Here is a 16,888-nt window from a genome sequence, read left to right on the forward strand (position 1 = left end):
TTTCTTGGAGTCTATAATCGAGGTGAAATCGGAATCAGGGAAAATTCTGCCAATAACACAAAAATTCAACAAATAATAATTTTACAAGATAATACTTTTTATAAATGAGACAATACAAAAAAGATGGCGACGATATCATCTTGCTGATGGTAACTAAAAACTAATTATGTTCCTGGTTTGATTGGGTATTTAAGTTGGTTAATATTCTTAGGGAGAATATCATTAACATTATGCTGTGGCAGATACAGGTATTTAGGTATTTAAGTTGGTTAATATTCTTAGGGAGAATATCATTACCATTATGCTGTGGCAAATACAAAATTTATGAAATTACTTTAAAGGGTACCAGGTTTTGTGGCACCATCATCTGATTATATGCCGCTAGTCCTGGAAATTATGTTTTTTTTTAATATTACTGAAATCTTCTCTTAAAGTAGGTATTTTTTGGCGTTCTCACAATCGCCGTCATTCGTTCATCTAGAATTCGTTCAAATTCGTAATTTGTACATACATAGAAATAACTCGAAGGCATAAAATAACACCTAGTGCTTCAACAATAGTATTCTTACATTTGCGTCAAATAAACCAAAACATACATCACATATTAATAAGGAGAAAACTATATTCTAAATTGAAACAGCTTGTGATTTGGTCTTAAAACCTCCCAGCAACAGAAATGCAGGTTGAGACAAATAAGTTTTAAATGAATCCAAGAAATTGGCAGCACTATCCTCTGATATGGCTTCAGAATTATATGATAATGTGACGGAAACGACATTTATTGGTTTACCACTTGCATCTAAAATAAGATATTTATTTATTTAATATGCAATACAAATATGAAAACCAGTGGCGTCAATTAGGGTGGTGCTGCATTGGCGGATTCAGGGGAACCCTACTCCCCAAGATTTTTTCTGGTGCCCTCATTGCGTCTGTTTTTCACTCTTTTTTTAAAAATAAACTTGTGAATTTGATCAATTATTGGCACTCTTGTCACTTTGGTCCTCCCCGCCAAGATTTTGCTCTTGATCCGCCTTTGTGGGACCGTACCCCTAGATTTTCCCTATATTTTGAAAAATGCCAATTAAGGGGTATTTTCATTGAAAATTACTTTTTTGAGGTATTTTTATTGAAGAAGCTGTAAAAAACGAAAAAGTTACCTATCTTCCCCCCTGATATTGAAATTAGATTTTCATTCCTACCTCCTAAATTTTCATGAACGGACGCCACTAATGAGAACTCCGTCTAACGGCTTTTCCAAGAAGTAAACAAACTTACCCTATGATATTACAACAATAAACACGATAAAAACAAGATCGCCAATTCGGATTAAATTTGCCAATCAGCACCACAAACAATAAATCTTAATAATTTCATCAAACAATATTTATAATTATCTATAGTTTGTAATTATTATTATATTTCATTATTATTTATTATTACAGTATTTATTAATTGTTATTACTATACTGTTAAATTTATTATTATTATAACCCCCAACCACTCATCATTATTTACCCATTCCTAAATAAAAAGAACAACACATTACTTACTAAAAAAGGATTTCTTTAGTAATACTCTTAAACAATAATATTAATTACATCCTTAGCGACAAAATACTAATTTTAAAAGAGATTTGGACAACAAAACTGGAAATTGAAGAAAAAAGCCTCTGGGGCTAAATACAAGACTATTTGCTTTAAGTCTTTTTTTTCTACTCCACTATTTTCTACAGTTTTGTATAGTGAGCAAAAGATTATTATAATTCTTATTTAAAACCTAGAAACATCCACTCAGAAATTTCAATAAAAATTACGTTTCGACAACTTTGACTAAAACTTTTGTATCTTCATTTTTTTTTATATTGGTGATTATCTTTCTAGGGATCAACCGAAATCACTCATTTAGGCCTCTAAGATTTCATTTTATCTTTTTGTTACATTTTTATATTGTTGCTTTGGTCACATTCAAAACAAATCATTTTGCATCATCACTGATTTCCCATTTTACCTATAAATCGACAATCCAGCTTGATAATAAGATTGTTAACAAAACCCCATTTTCGATATATACACTCTCGATCTTGGGTTTTTACAGCTGCAACTTCCACCAAAAAGACAAGATACTTTACTTGCATCATCGCACTTAGTAGTTTCAGATTCATCAAGTCAATGAGCCGGTGGCGTCAACAGACTTTTTCGATATTGGGTTTTTACAGCTGCAACTTCCGCCAAAAAGACAAGATACTTTACTTGCATCATCGCACTTAGTAGTTTCAGATTCATCAAGTCAATGAGCCGGTGGCGTCAACAGACTTTTTCGATCTTGGGTTTTTACAGCTGCAACTTCCACCAAAAAGACAAGACACTTTACTTGCATCACCGCACTTAGTAGTTTCAGATTCATCAAGTCAATGAGCCGGTGGATTGAACAGACTTTTTCGATCTTGGGTTTTTACAGTTGCAACTTCCACCAAAAAGACAAGATACTTTACTTGCATCATCGCACTTAATAGTTTCAGATTCATCAAGTCAATGAGCCGGTGGCGTCAACAGGCTTTTTCGATCTTGGGTTTTTACAGCTGCAACTTCCACCAAAAAGACAAGATACTTTACTTGCATCATCGCACTTAGTAGTTTCAGATTCATCAAGTCAATGAACCGGTGGCGTCAACAGACTTTTTCGATCTTGGGTTTTTACAGTTGCAACTTCCACCAAAAAGACAAGATACTTTACTTGCATCATCGCACTTAATAGTTTCAGATTCATCAAGTCAATGAACCGGTGGAGTGAACAGACTTTTTCGATCTTGGGTTTTTACAGCTGCAACTTCCGCCAAAAAGACAAGATACTTTACTTGCATCATCGCACTTAGTGGTTTCAGATTCATCAAGTCAATGAGCCGGTGGCGTCAACAGACTTTTTCGATCTTGGGTTTTTACAGCTGCAACTTCCACCAAAAAGACAAGATACTTTACTTGCATCATCGCACTTAGTAGTTTCAGATTCATCAAGTCAATGAGCCGGTGGCGTCAACAGACTTTTTCGATCTTGGGTTTTTACAGCTGCAACTTCCGCCAAAAAGACAAGATACTTTACTTGCATCATCGCACTTAGTGGTTTCAGATTCATCAAGTCAATGAGCCGGTGGCGTCAACAGACTTTTTCGATCTTGGGTTTTTACAGCTGCAACTTCCACCAAAAAGACAAGATACTTTACTTGCATCATCGCACTTAGTAGTTTCAGATTCATCAAGTCAATGAGCCGGTGGCGTCAACAGACTTTTTCGATCTTGGGTTTTTACAGCTGCAACTTCCGCCAAAAAGACAAGATACTTTACTTGCATCATCGCACTTAGTAGTTTCGGATTCATCAAGTCAATGAGCCGGTGGCGTCAACAGACTTTTTCGATCTTGGGTTTTTACAGTTGCAACTTCCACCAAAAAGACAAGATACTTTACTTGCATCATCGCACTTAATAGTTTCAGATTCATCAAGTCAATGAACCGGTGGCGTGAACAGACTTTTTCGATCTTGGGTTTTTACAGTTGCAACTTCCACCAAAAAGACAAGATACTTTACTTGCATCATCGCACTTAGTAGTTTCAGATTCATCAAGTCAAAGAGCCGGTGGCGTCAACAGACTTTTTCGATCTTGGGTTTTTACAGCTGCAACTTCCACCAAAAAGACAAGATACTTTACTTGCATCATCGCACTTAGTAGTTTCAGATTCATCAAGTCAATGAACCGGTGGCGTCAACAGACTTTTTCGATCTTGGGTTTTTACAGTTGCAACTTCCACCAAAAAGACAAGATACTTTACTTGCATCATCGCACTTAATAGTTTCAGATTCATCAAGTCAATGAGCCGGTGGCGTCAACAGACTTTTTCGATCTTGGGTTTTTACAGCTGCAACTTCCGCCAAAAAGACAAGATACTTTACTTGCATCATCGCACTTAGTAGTTTCGGATTCATCAAGTCAATGAGCCGGTGGCGTCAACAGACTTTTTCGATCTTGGGTTTTTACAGCTGCAACTTCCACCAAAAAGACAAGATACTTTACTTGCATCATCGCACTTAGTAGTTTCAGATTCATCAAGTCAATGAGCCGGTGGCGTCAACAGATTTTTTCGATCTTGGGTTTTTACAGCTGCAACTTCCGCCAAAAAGACAAGATACTTTACTTGCATCATCGCACTTAGTGGTTTCAGATTCATCAAGTCAATGAGCCGGTGGCGTCAACAGACTTTTTCGATCTTGGGTTTTTACAGCTGCAACTTCCACCAAAAAGACAAGATACTTTACTTGCATCATCGCACTTAGTAGTTTCAGATTCATCAAGTCAATGAGCCGGTGGCGTCAACAGACTTTTTCGATCTTGGGTTTTTACAGCTGCAACTTCCGCCAAAAAGACAAGATACTTTACTTGCATCATCGCACTTAGTAGTTTCGGATTCATCAAGTCAATGAGCCGGTGGCGTCAACAGACTTTTTCGATCTTGGGTTTTTACAGTTGCAACTTCCACCAAAAAGACAAGATACTTTACTTGCATCATCGCACTTAGTAGTTTCAGATTCATCAAGTCAATGAACCGGTGGCGTCAACAGACTTTTTCGATCTTGGGTTTTTACAGTTGCAACTTCCACCAAAAAGACAAGATACTTTACTTGCATCATCGCACTTAGTAGTTTCAGATTCATCAAGTCAAAGAGCCGGTGGCGTCAACAGACTTTTTCGATCTTGGTTTTTTACAGTTGCAACTTCCACCAAAAAGACAAGATACTTTACTTGCATCATCGCACTTAGTAGTTTCAGATTCATCAAGTCAATGAGCCGGTGGCGTCAACAGACTTTTTCGATCTTGGGTTTTTACAGCTGCAACTTCCACCAAAACGAAAAGATACTTTACTTGTATCATCGGACTTAGTAGTTTCAGATTCATCAAGTCAATGAAACGGTGGCGTCAACAGACTTTTTCTTAGAGAATAATCTAAACTTGCTTAAAAATAGAATGTTTCCATTTTCATCTTTACCACATTGGAACATATCCACGGCGTCGTTTTTGATTTTTTGAGTGTTTTGTGATTTTTTTACTTTAGATTTTTTACGAAACGATTAAAAAACGATTTTCTTACTTTAGAAATAATACATTTTTATTAGGTAAAAAGTTCAAATTAGTGTCATCTCCATCTTTCTAAATAAAATAATTTTCGGCTATCTAAAGTAAAAGTATTATCTTAATGCTTATTCAAGGGATATAAATTATTTAATACTAAGATTTACCAAAAGTTAAAATGTAACGTGAATTTCAAACCAATACTCGGTATAAGGATAAAGTTTCAGCTATCGAACTATAAAAAAAAAATCTCATTCCATTGTCAAACATTAAAACCAGATGATTATAGAAAAATAGAAAAATAGAATAAATAGAAAAAATAGAATAAGAGAACAAATAGAAAAATAACACATCGAAAACTAGCACAGCGGATATATAATTTGATAATAAAAATACTACATTTTTTTCACCACAGAAAACATGTTGGTAAGACAGATAACACTTTAAAAATCTTTATACAATAAATTCTAATAAAATGTTCTTGATTTTTATCCTTTAAACCATGGGTCAGCAACCCGCAGGCCGCATGCGGCCTGGGAGGCATCTTGGTGTGGCCCGCAAGATCCTCGCCGCAAGGCAAATGACGGAATATTACACACCAACCAGTTCATAGCGGAGTGAAAGGAGGTGCCATCTAGCATTCTCGAAAAAACCATAAGCGTCATCTTGCATAGTTAGTTTGATATTCAACCATCCAGGCCAATTATTTTGGTATGCTATGATTTTTGAGTAAACCTACCTCAAAATTTGGGATATACCCCCGATAAAATGTTTTGCCTTTAGATTTTTTTTTTTAATTTAGTAAAGTTTAGTGCTCGTGGTACCAAATAGAAACCAAATTATCTGGTCATGTTATTTGGCCATTTTGTGGCGAAATATTCAGAAGAAAAAAAGTAACACTTGATTTTGTAGATGGGTTTCATATGGTATATAGTGGGACAGGAGAAAATGGTACCAACTGTGACATATCCCAGTATGTACCAAATGACACCCATCTTCAAAATCGAGGGTGATTTTTTCCTTCAAAAGGGTTTAATTACATCCAGATTGTTAAAGCATAGATACAATATCTCAGGAACAGAATAAGGTATTAACTATCAGGGGGTATTGCAGTGTATATTGAACGAAATCAAAATGCACTCTATGCATGCAGGTTGTCAAAAGGGTATATGAACAATATCTGATGAACAGCTGAAAGCAATAAATCGAACCTTTGAGGAGTACTACAACTACTACTTATGCAATTAGTACTACTATACTTGTGACTTTTTTAGACTCTGGCTGCTTTTAACTCTTTGAAGTTTTGACTACTTGCAACTGCAAATACTTGTGACTGTGACGGAATGCGACTACAACCCACTATTTGTAACTACAATAGCCAATGCATATGACTTTAATTTCATCAACTACCTTGCTATAGTAAACAACAAGACAATTCCTCAGAACTAGAGCAAAGTCAAAGAGGCAGGAATAGACTGGCTGGTAGGCTTTTGAGCTCGAAATCTAAACTGTCGCTATGCAAGCCTAAACCCACAAACTTAGGTCAAGTAACGAGATTTAACAGGGTCAACATTGGACAGTTCTTTACAAACATACGACGGTCGTAAGATATCAGGAGAAGACTCATTCCAAAGGATATTTACATTTCAAGTCTTTTTTTAAGTTACAAAAGAGCCACCATCATAGCAAAATGTCAAATCCAAGCATTTTTTTCTCTCTTAGTTTTTATTTCGTTCAGCGAAATTGCACTGCTGCCGAGGGCACCATCTTTACGGAATTTACATAATCGAATTGATCATGTCTGAGAGCCACGTAGCGGAGATTTCAAGTCCCTATCTGCCTAATACGAAATTTCGTACTTTTCTTACGAAGGATGGTCACGTATGTAGGTTTCAGGTCGGAGAAAGGAACTTTACAGCTTTGATCAAATAAAAAATTGTTGTAAAGCTGTGGTTTGGGCCATGCCCCACCTAGGCATTTCTAAAATCATGATTCCCACTCGTGATATTTAAATTTAACTATTCAAACTATTACGTACATTCACCTGAAGGAGGCTTAAAATTCCTTTAACTTGGTATCTTTTTTCGGGTCGTCCTCTAGGCATACTTTATGCTATTGGAAAATGTTTTCTGAATACGACACGTCTTATACAATGTATGCGGTCATTGCAATACTATTATGTATCTTTTTTGCTTTTTAAATGCATATGAATGTGACATCATTCACACGAAAAATATTTTTTCACAATTAATACTGTAATGTACAGTCAGCCGAAGAGTGAACGTCCTACCCATGACCCACCAAAATATTGCAATGCCCTCCCCCCTGGCGGAGCCTGTGCCCCACGTTGCGAATCGCGGTATTAAAATAGTAGCTAAATAGAACTTACATATGATCATTAAAAAAACAAAAACAAAAGCGATATTCGATTACTTAAAACAATGCGTTTTGTTTGGGGGAGGAGAGGGGGGGAATTACAGACATAAAATTTTGCTGTCGAAAAAAAAATTTTTTGTCAGAACGTATTTTAAGGATATTTTAGTACCACTCCCAATGGTTATTACGCTTCATTTACATAAAAATAAAAAATACTCTATAAAAATACAATATACTAAAAAGATTTGCAACTCACCCAATTTCAAACTACCTGATCCTATTGCAAGAATGGCACACTGTGGAGGATTAATAATTGCTGAAAATTCACTAATACCATACATTCCTAAATTTGAAATCCTAAAAACAAAAAAAAAGGAATTTTATTACTTTGCTGTGTCGTTTTCCTTCAGATTTGTCAAATCAGTATATATCCACTTAGCCTCCCTCGCCCCTGGATAATGAAGGATACCCAGAGGTAAGGGAGGCTAGGTGGATGATAACTCTCGATTGAAATACTCATTTTACAGAAAGTGGTGAAAACACGGAAAAAAACGCATTGGAGATTTACCTACATTGCATTCCAAACATTAGCAAATTACCATCAAGCTTGGCTGGATTTTTTTTTTCTGATTCTGCTGGTTAACGCTGCGCAGTCAATTGAGCTAGTAGCTTTTAGTTTCTATTTAATTATTAATATACTATATTAAACAAAATATAGTATTACATTATAATACAATATTATAATGTACAATTAGTTAAACATATAATATGTAATTATATATATAATATATAATTAAAAATCATTTTATAACTATAGAATGACTAATATATATATATAATAAGATTATAGTTAATATAATTCAGTATAATATTATATTCTTTAAATATATCATATTAAAAATATACTGATTATAAAAAATAAACTATTAGGGGTCTGTTGATTTCTGTTTCTATTTTTTTTCCATCAACCACGTTTCTTCTCATTCTAAAATTCCAAACTCTTTGGCTTTGTCAGGCAAGCGGCATCTCTTCACTGGCGTTCTCATTATCACTCGAAGCGAACTCTCTCCCGTCATGGAAGAAATAGTCGTTTTTACGGTCTAGTCTCCTAGCAGAAAAAAAAATGGCAGCCATAGGCGTAACTATTATGCTCCATTGACCACGTGATTTGACTAAAACCGAGATTAGTACTAATTTTAGCCAATTTGATTTTTCTGATTACTTTCTGATTCACTGAAAAGTTTTATTGGCTTAAGATAACACTATCTAAATCTTGGTATTAGTAATATGTCATTGTGAATGGGGCATTAGAAAATCATCAAAGAACTATAGATCTTTAATAGGACCAATTCGACAGAACGGTTTTGATTCTTTCTTTGAACTGCGACTCTTCTAGTAAGCACAAGTGTCCTTTAGAGAAGTAACTATGTTAGTAAATTCAATTTTGAATGACAAGAATTTCATTCATAAGGGCGTTATATGCGCTTGGAAACATTTGGTGGGGAGGTCGGGGGGAGAGATTGGATTTTGGCAATTCTGAGAAGTAGGTTTTCCTTAAGTATAAATAATATTGGAAAGTTCCTCCAGGTAGGTATGAGGTATCGTTCTTAAATAATTAGTTTTAGTGTCTTTTTAGTCTATGTTTTGTTACTGTATTTTTCACTTGTTTTGTGTATGCCACCATGGGTCAATCGGGCTCCGTGTTAATGAATTTATCTATCTATCTATGGCATTTTTTCCAAATTGAGACTGATAGCCTACTAGCCTATATTTTTAACATTAACATTAATAGTTCAATATTAAGTAATAATAGTTTAATATTTCAGAATTACTGAATATTAAAATAGTTGGTACATGTTCGCTAAACAAAACACGCTCAAGAATTACGCTAATTTATCAAATTATAATACAAAAAATAATATATATACATAGATATATATATATATATATATACATATATATATATATATATATATATATATATATATATATATATATATATATATATATATATATATATATATATATATATATATATATATATATATAAAATATAAATAGAGGTTATACCTCAGAAAACCAGTTTCATAGCAACAGAGACAAGTAACAGGTGATAGAATACAAAATAGGGGTGGGGCATGGGGTTTAGGTTAGGTTATGTTATGGGCGCTGTCCCCCCCCCCCTAATGTGTAAATATATAGCCCAAAATATATTAGTCTATAAACTAAAGGTTATATGAGGGTTATGTTTCATTAGGATTAACCTAACTCACTTCTTCGGTGTGTTTCGTTTAATTAACAAGTAGCAAATAGTTTAATAGTTATCAATATTAATAGATTATATGTGAATTAAAACAAGGTAAAATTTAATTCTCACAAATTATGCTTTTCTGAGATGTGGAATGCTTCTGGCCCTAGTTGCGCCAAATAAAACGGTGATTAACGAAAATAGGGTTTGAAAATTAGAGCTCCAGAATGTGGTTTAATCTATTTAATTAATTTTTGTTAATTTGTCTCTTCCACCGAAAACGTTTTTGTTCACAGGCACCGACTCTAAATTCACAAGAAAATCCATTTATTTCAAAGATGTAGAAAAAAACAACAATTGACTTGAAAAAACTTTCAGTTCGATTTCAGTAAAGTGCAACTGGCATTCTAGTCCTCTGAAGTGGGGGGCGGGTCAGATCATTCGTTAATTCATGTTCACCTTAAGCTTGATATTATTTATATATAATTTTTGTTAATTTGTCTCTCCCACTGAAAACGTTTTTGTTCACAGGCACCAACTCTAGATTCACAAGAAAATCCATTTATTTCAAAGATGTAGAAAGAAAAACAATTGACTTGAAAAAACTTTAAATTCGATTTCAGTAAAGTGCAACTGGCATTCTAGTCCTCTGAAGTGGGGGGCGGGTCAGATCATTCGCTAATTCATGTTCACCTTAAGGTTGATTTTATTTACTATTTATTAGAATGTCTGTTCCTTTTAGATTTCATTTTTCTTTTATAATACTTTTCTTTATTTTAAGCTTGAATACTTACATTAGTTAATTTCTGCCCATTGGACGTCATAAATTTGCTCTTTACTTTTTGCTAAACAACTTAATTATTTAACTTAAAATTTGATAAAGATACCCAAGTAAGGACTTCTTTCAACAAAAACAATAAGGTGGTCACGTTGAGCACTCTTTAAACTAGATACTACTTTAAATTAGAGTCAGTATCACTTTTTTCATCAAAGTTAGAGTCGGAGAAAGAAGATTTTTCAAGAGACCCCAGGGTAGGTATTTTTGAAGACCACACTGCCTTTCTATGACAATAAATAACAGTTCAAATAAATCCTTTTAAGATAATAAAAAATAAAGGATGTTTCGATCAAGTATACATATACATATATATATATATATATATATAAATATATATATATATATATATATATATTTATATTTATATATATATATATATATATATATATATATATATATAAAATATATATATACCTTCCTTTGGCCATGCATGGTGAATTTTCGTTCAGTGCACCGCAAGGTCCATGTATCATATTTTTTACAATAATATCATGTAACCCCTTATCGACATTTTCATCAGGTATTTCAGCGTCACCGTCAAAGCAAAAATGACGACAACTAATTTCATGACGTCAGACAACACAGAAACATGACGTCACCTGATCCACAGAAAGACACACAGACAGACAACTTATTTTTATATATATAGATATTTATATATATATATATATTTATATATATATATATATATATATATATATATATATATATATATATATATATATATATATATATATATATATATATATATATATATATATATATATATATATATATATATATATATATATATATATATATATATATATATATATATATATATATATATATATATTTATTGATGAATAAATATATGAATTGATTGAATTGATTCAACCAAAAATGAATTGATTGAAAAAGTATTTCCGAATATTCTAAAAAATTATAAAAATAATAAATGGCTAAGTGAAAGAGCGATTCTCGCACCCAAAAATATAGACGTCCACGAAATCAACAATATTGTTTTGACCAAGATTCGAGACCAGGCAGTCCTTTACAAGTCAGTCGACACAGTTTTGGAACCAAATGAAGCGGTTAATTATCCATCTGAATTTTTAAATTCCATAGATCTTTCAGGGTTTCCACCACACGTGCTACAACTAAAAATAGGCGTACCAATAATACTTTTAAGAAATATAAACCCACCAAAGCTTTGCAATGGCACTCGACTTGCCGTAAAAAAAACAATGGAAAACCTAATAGAGGCCACAATCTTGACAGGGCCTTTTGAGGGTGAGGCTGTTCTTATTCCTCGCATTCCTATGATTCCAACGGATCTGCCTTTTCAATTTAAAAGATTGCAATTCCCAATTCGATTAGCATTTACAATCACCATTAACAAAGCTCAAGGTCAATCATTAGGAAAATGTGGTATAGATCTTAATACTGATTGTTTTTCCCATGGACAATTGTACGTTGCATGTTCGAGGGTCGGTAAACCTGACAATCTATTTATATGCAGCGACAATTGGACAGCGAAGAATGTTGTATATTCGCAAGTTTTACGCAGTTAATTTGTATTTTGGAACCAAATGAAGCGGTTAATTATCCATCTGAATTTTTAAATTCCATAGATCCTTCAGGGTTTCCACCACACGTGCTACAACTAAAAATAGGCGTACCAATAATACTTTTAAGAAATATCAACCCACCAAAGCTACCCCAACAGCTAGTATATATATATATATATATATATATATATATATATATATATATATATATATATATATATATATATATATATATATATATATATATATATATATATATATATGTATATGCATATCACATATCGTCATTAGCAGTATGCTCAAAAGCATCAACAGCATATCTGCTGATGACGGTCACTGTATATGTGATCGAAATATCCAGTATTTTTTTTATTGTTTTTTCACTCTCTAGTAAAAGCATTTATCCCTATTTGAACTTTTATTTAGAGACTCCACAGCATTAGTAAAAATAAATAATATAAATAAAATAAATAAACAAAAATAAATAATACTTACGAAAAGCTACCGCCCTGAAATTCATGTGGTTTTAATTTATTTGCTCTCGCTCGAGTAGCGAGCTCTTTGACTGTTGCTGATATTGCTTGTATTCCAAGTCCGGCAGCACCCTTTACAATAGGGGTTATTAGGCCATTATCAGTTGCAACAGCTATGGAAATATCCACACTAGACTCATGGCGAACCTATAAGAAAAACAAATCAAATCAGGTATATTTTACAAAGCAAATGTTTTCAAAATTGCTTGTTGCCTATTTCCAGGTTGTATGTTTCTAAATATTTCTTTACTGTTAATAATATCCTTGCCTCTTGTAACTAAAAAAAACTGGACACTAAGAATACTGGAATACCCAAGCTGATTCTTTAGATTTAAGAAGTCAGTTTTTATTCTTATTTTCTTTCTTAATTTCAAAATCAGAAAAATTTTGATTAGAAAGTTGTCGATTAGAAACACATTTTTTAGAAAAAAACGAACAAATTTTTGGCTGATGTGCAATTTATTCATATAAAAAATTTTGAAAGAAAATTCAAAATTGAAAATTTTCGGTTAGAAAAATCTTTTACAAAAACTATGAAGCAATTTTTGGCTTCTGTAAATTTTTATTCATGGGAAAAAATGTTTGATTTTTTTGTCGATATTAGAAACAAATTTCTTAGAAGAATCGTGAACAAATTTTTGATTTCTGAGAGTTTTTATTCTTAGTCTGTTTGTTTTTACACATATTACGTATTGTCGTTCACATAGAGTGGGCGTTATGGAGTCCTCCGGGATGCGGCCTTAATCCGATGAAGTTTGGCGTGTCTTATCTCGGGCTTTCATCAGCATTTGACATAGAACTTAAAAGATGAATAAAACTACAAAAATTTTTGTAAATTATTATTCAAGCTAGTTCTAATTGAATTAGTTTAAGTCGGTATGATTTTTGACACTAGTAGTTTTTTAATTTCTATGACTATCTATTTCAAAAGACTAAAGACAGGATGCTCTAGAATTCCCTACATTCTTGTCTATAAAAAATATTCCACAGGGATGTGATCTAAATGTTGATTTGACGAAACTTATTATGGGGATGATTTTTAAGTTCAACCTTAGAATTGAATAAATTAGGCAATCTTGCCCAAGCGACAATTTATAACCTTTCTGGCCGCCATCAGGCTTGTTTGTATTTGAATCTTATATAAGCATGTTAGCTGACTATATAAGTACGCTGACTGGTAAGTCAACACAGCTCCCAGCGAGCAATAAAACTAAGAGAAAATATATTATGATATACAACAGGCACCTGAAACATCTCCAATGTGTCAGGTTTCCTACCGTCCCAAAAGAGCACGAGTTACTTTTTTTCTTCTTTTTTTCATGCCCGAGACCTGAATGCAAGCTAGTGCTTTTCGCTACAAGCGTTGGATACAGTCAGTAGGTTTCATTAACTGGTGACAAATTTTAAACACAGTTAGTTGAGTATACCATATTTTGTCCCACAGATGGGGGATCGAGTAGAAACTTTTCAAAAGTTTTTTTTTGAGGGAGAGAGGGGTGAGGATTGGTTAAGGTGGCTTAGAATTTTGTGTTTGGCGGAAAGGGGTGAAATACTTTTTCTGCAGTTTTCATGAAAACGCATGCGGTACGATTTTTCTTTTTATTTCGTCTAATGAGCTCTTTGGCTAGCAATAAAGTAATTCCAGTGAGTAAGAAGTATAGTAAGCAGAACATAATAAGAAGTAGAGACAGACGTAAAAAAGAATAGCATAGAAAGTATGGTAGAAGTACATTAAGTATAGAAAGTAGAAAGGTTATAGTAAGAAGTAGAATATATTTAGGCATAGTGGGTATATTTTTTTTACCTATACAAACTTTGCTTCAGGTCTTGTATTTTATTACTTGTAAACAAAACATTTTTTCTTTTAAAAAGGACAAAAAAGAATCAGATGAATAATAAGTATAGTAAGAAGCATAGTATATCAAGAATAGTAAGTAAGAAGAGTATCACAAGAAGAGTAGAGCATGTAAAAAATGTATGTTTTTTTCTCTCTTCTTTCTGCCAGTTTCGCTGTTTGATGTTGCATTAATAAACAAGCAAATGTTTATTTTTCTTCCCTTATAATAAAGACTTCCAAGCCTTTTAGGGGATAATGGGTTAGTTTGTCACTTTGTATCATTTAACACTGTTGGAAACAGATTTATCCAATGGCCAAACAATTTCTTTGGGCCTCATGTTTGATATTCCAAAAAGTGTTTTGGCTTTGTTTAGTTTTAGTTCATAATTTTGGAAATTCAGTGGACTCAATAGGGGTGAAAGGATGGGGACTTCATCCTAAATTTTCATGAATTGACCCCGCTGAGGAAATGGCTCTTCAGAAAAGCTTTATTAAAGGCGTTATCGGTAGAATTTAATAAAATGTAAAAAGCGGACTCAATCCATATGTCATCTAAGACCTAATCATCACTCAGAATTTCCTAAATAACTTACTTGACCTTGCACCATCGTAACATTAACTTCCGGGACCGATTCCAATGCACACGCTGAAGCCTTGATGATGAAATCATTCACTGATACAGCAATACCATCTTTTTTTAAAGATTTTCGTAACTCAAGAACTTCATCCAATGGACACTGGATAACACTATAAGCATGTGGTATAGTTCCCTGCAAAGAAATAGCGACCGCGTTTACTGTATAGTAGTAAAAGTCACGCCAGGTGACAGGCATACAAACTCTAGCGTAGCGTATACCTTTTGTAATGACTTACAAAAAAGAAAGTTCGCCAGCTTTTCCAAAATACAAGAATTCAAGTGCCCCTTCCAAAAAATTCCCCTGAAAGTTCCACTTCGATGCCCCCAACCGTGGAAAACAACATGATACATTTACTAAACTACGCCTAAAATTCATCAGCATTTAATGAACCCCACTAATTGTATGCATTCCTAATGAAATATTCTTGCTAGCTTTTAGGTTTCAAGCATAAAGAAGAAAAAAAGCATACTCTCTTGTTAGCATCAGAAAACGAACTGACTCTGTTTTAAAGGTAGTCTACTCCGAAGAAACTGTTACTGTTGTATAGCATCAAATGACTGTTTCATATTAGAGATTGGTTAGTTGTTACGGACACTTACCAATTATACAAAGACCGATTAAAAAACTTCTATAGCTAAAACTACCCAAGAACAGGAAGATTTACTCCTATATACTCAACCCAATACCATCTACTATCAATCGATAGACATGGCACAATGAATGAATCATTTTCCGTTTTAAATGTACCTAAAAAACGAAGTCCTATACCTGGAAGTATCAAAAAGTAGGATGACATGCTCCTCTTTGTCTGAGACGGCTCCTCTAAGCCAATAGTACAAAATATGGCACAATGCCAATTCGTTAACTGCACCATATTTTAGCACTCTTGATATCTTGATCGATATCATGTAATCTTGCATATATAAGAATAAAAAGACATGCAGTCATAATTAAGAAGTAGAATAGGAATAGGCAGAATGGCAAAAAGCTAACGACTCAAAAAAGAGAGAAAAAAAGTAAAAAGAAAGTAAAAGCCTGAAAATAAATTTACTACCCCGGCTGAAGAAAAAGATGAAATATAACTCCTAGTGGAACTAACATCCAAAATCCCTGAAACTAGGCCAAAATTAGAAAAGTTCGTACATTTAATTAATTTTTTTAATTAGATTGATCAAATTGGAGTTTTAGATTCCAGCTAAGTTTCCAATTTAGTTACTCTTCCGTCAAACAGGTTTAATTAACGAAAAAAAAAATCTGGTATTTTTGTTTTTTAGTTCAAGTTCAATTTTGTTGGATATTTTTTTATTATTTTTTATTTATTTATTATTATTTTTTATCCCGTTGAACGGCTGTATGCTGTATCTGAAATGCCTCTGAAAAAAAAAAACAATAACCAATGCGGTGTTGGGTCATAAAATGGCCCATAAATTAACATGGTATTCACGTGATGTAAGACAGCAAACCTTATTGATTATGTTATGGTAAACCGAAGACTGGCAGGATCAATACAAGATACTAGGGTATATTGGAGTACTGTAATTGATGTTAAAAGTAAAGATCACCATAAGATAGTGTCTAGGTTTAATTTAAAGTTGACATTTCGGAAGGGTAACTACCTCCCGGAAGTTATGATGTTAGTAGATTACAGGATGAGAATTTGAGAGAAACTTTTCAGGAACAGTTGAATACTAAACTGAAAAATTTAAAATTTGATAACGTGGAAGATGGATGGAATAATTCTGTGAAG

General features: G+C 33.3%; 1 protein-coding gene across 2 annotated transcripts in view; it reads right to left on the reverse strand.

The window, feature by feature from the left end:
- Window positions 1–546: 546 nt before the first annotated feature.
- LOC136036067 (pyruvate dehydrogenase protein X component, mitochondrial-like) overlaps window positions 547–16,888 on the reverse strand; it is a 52,314-nt gene continuing 35,972 nt past the window's right edge. For both annotated transcript variants that reach the window (XM_065718022.1, XM_065718023.1), the window contains 4 exons: window positions 15,097–15,273; window positions 12,629–12,813; window positions 7,754–7,854; window positions 547–799 (listed from right to left, as the gene is read on the reverse strand). In XM_065718022.1, coding sequence (XP_065574094.1) covers window positions 627–799; window positions 7,754–7,854; window positions 12,629–12,813; window positions 15,097–15,273 — 636 coding nt within the window. In that variant the 3' untranslated portion in view covers window positions 547–626. The remainder of the gene's footprint in view (window positions 800–7,753; window positions 7,855–12,628; window positions 12,814–15,096; window positions 15,274–16,888) is intronic.

Source organism: Artemia franciscana, chromosome 15, assembly GCF_032884065.1.
Source record: "Artemia franciscana chromosome 15, ASM3288406v1, whole genome shotgun sequence".
In the NCBI taxonomy this organism is placed as follows: Eukaryota; Metazoa; Arthropoda; class Branchiopoda; order Anostraca; family Artemiidae; genus Artemia; species Artemia franciscana.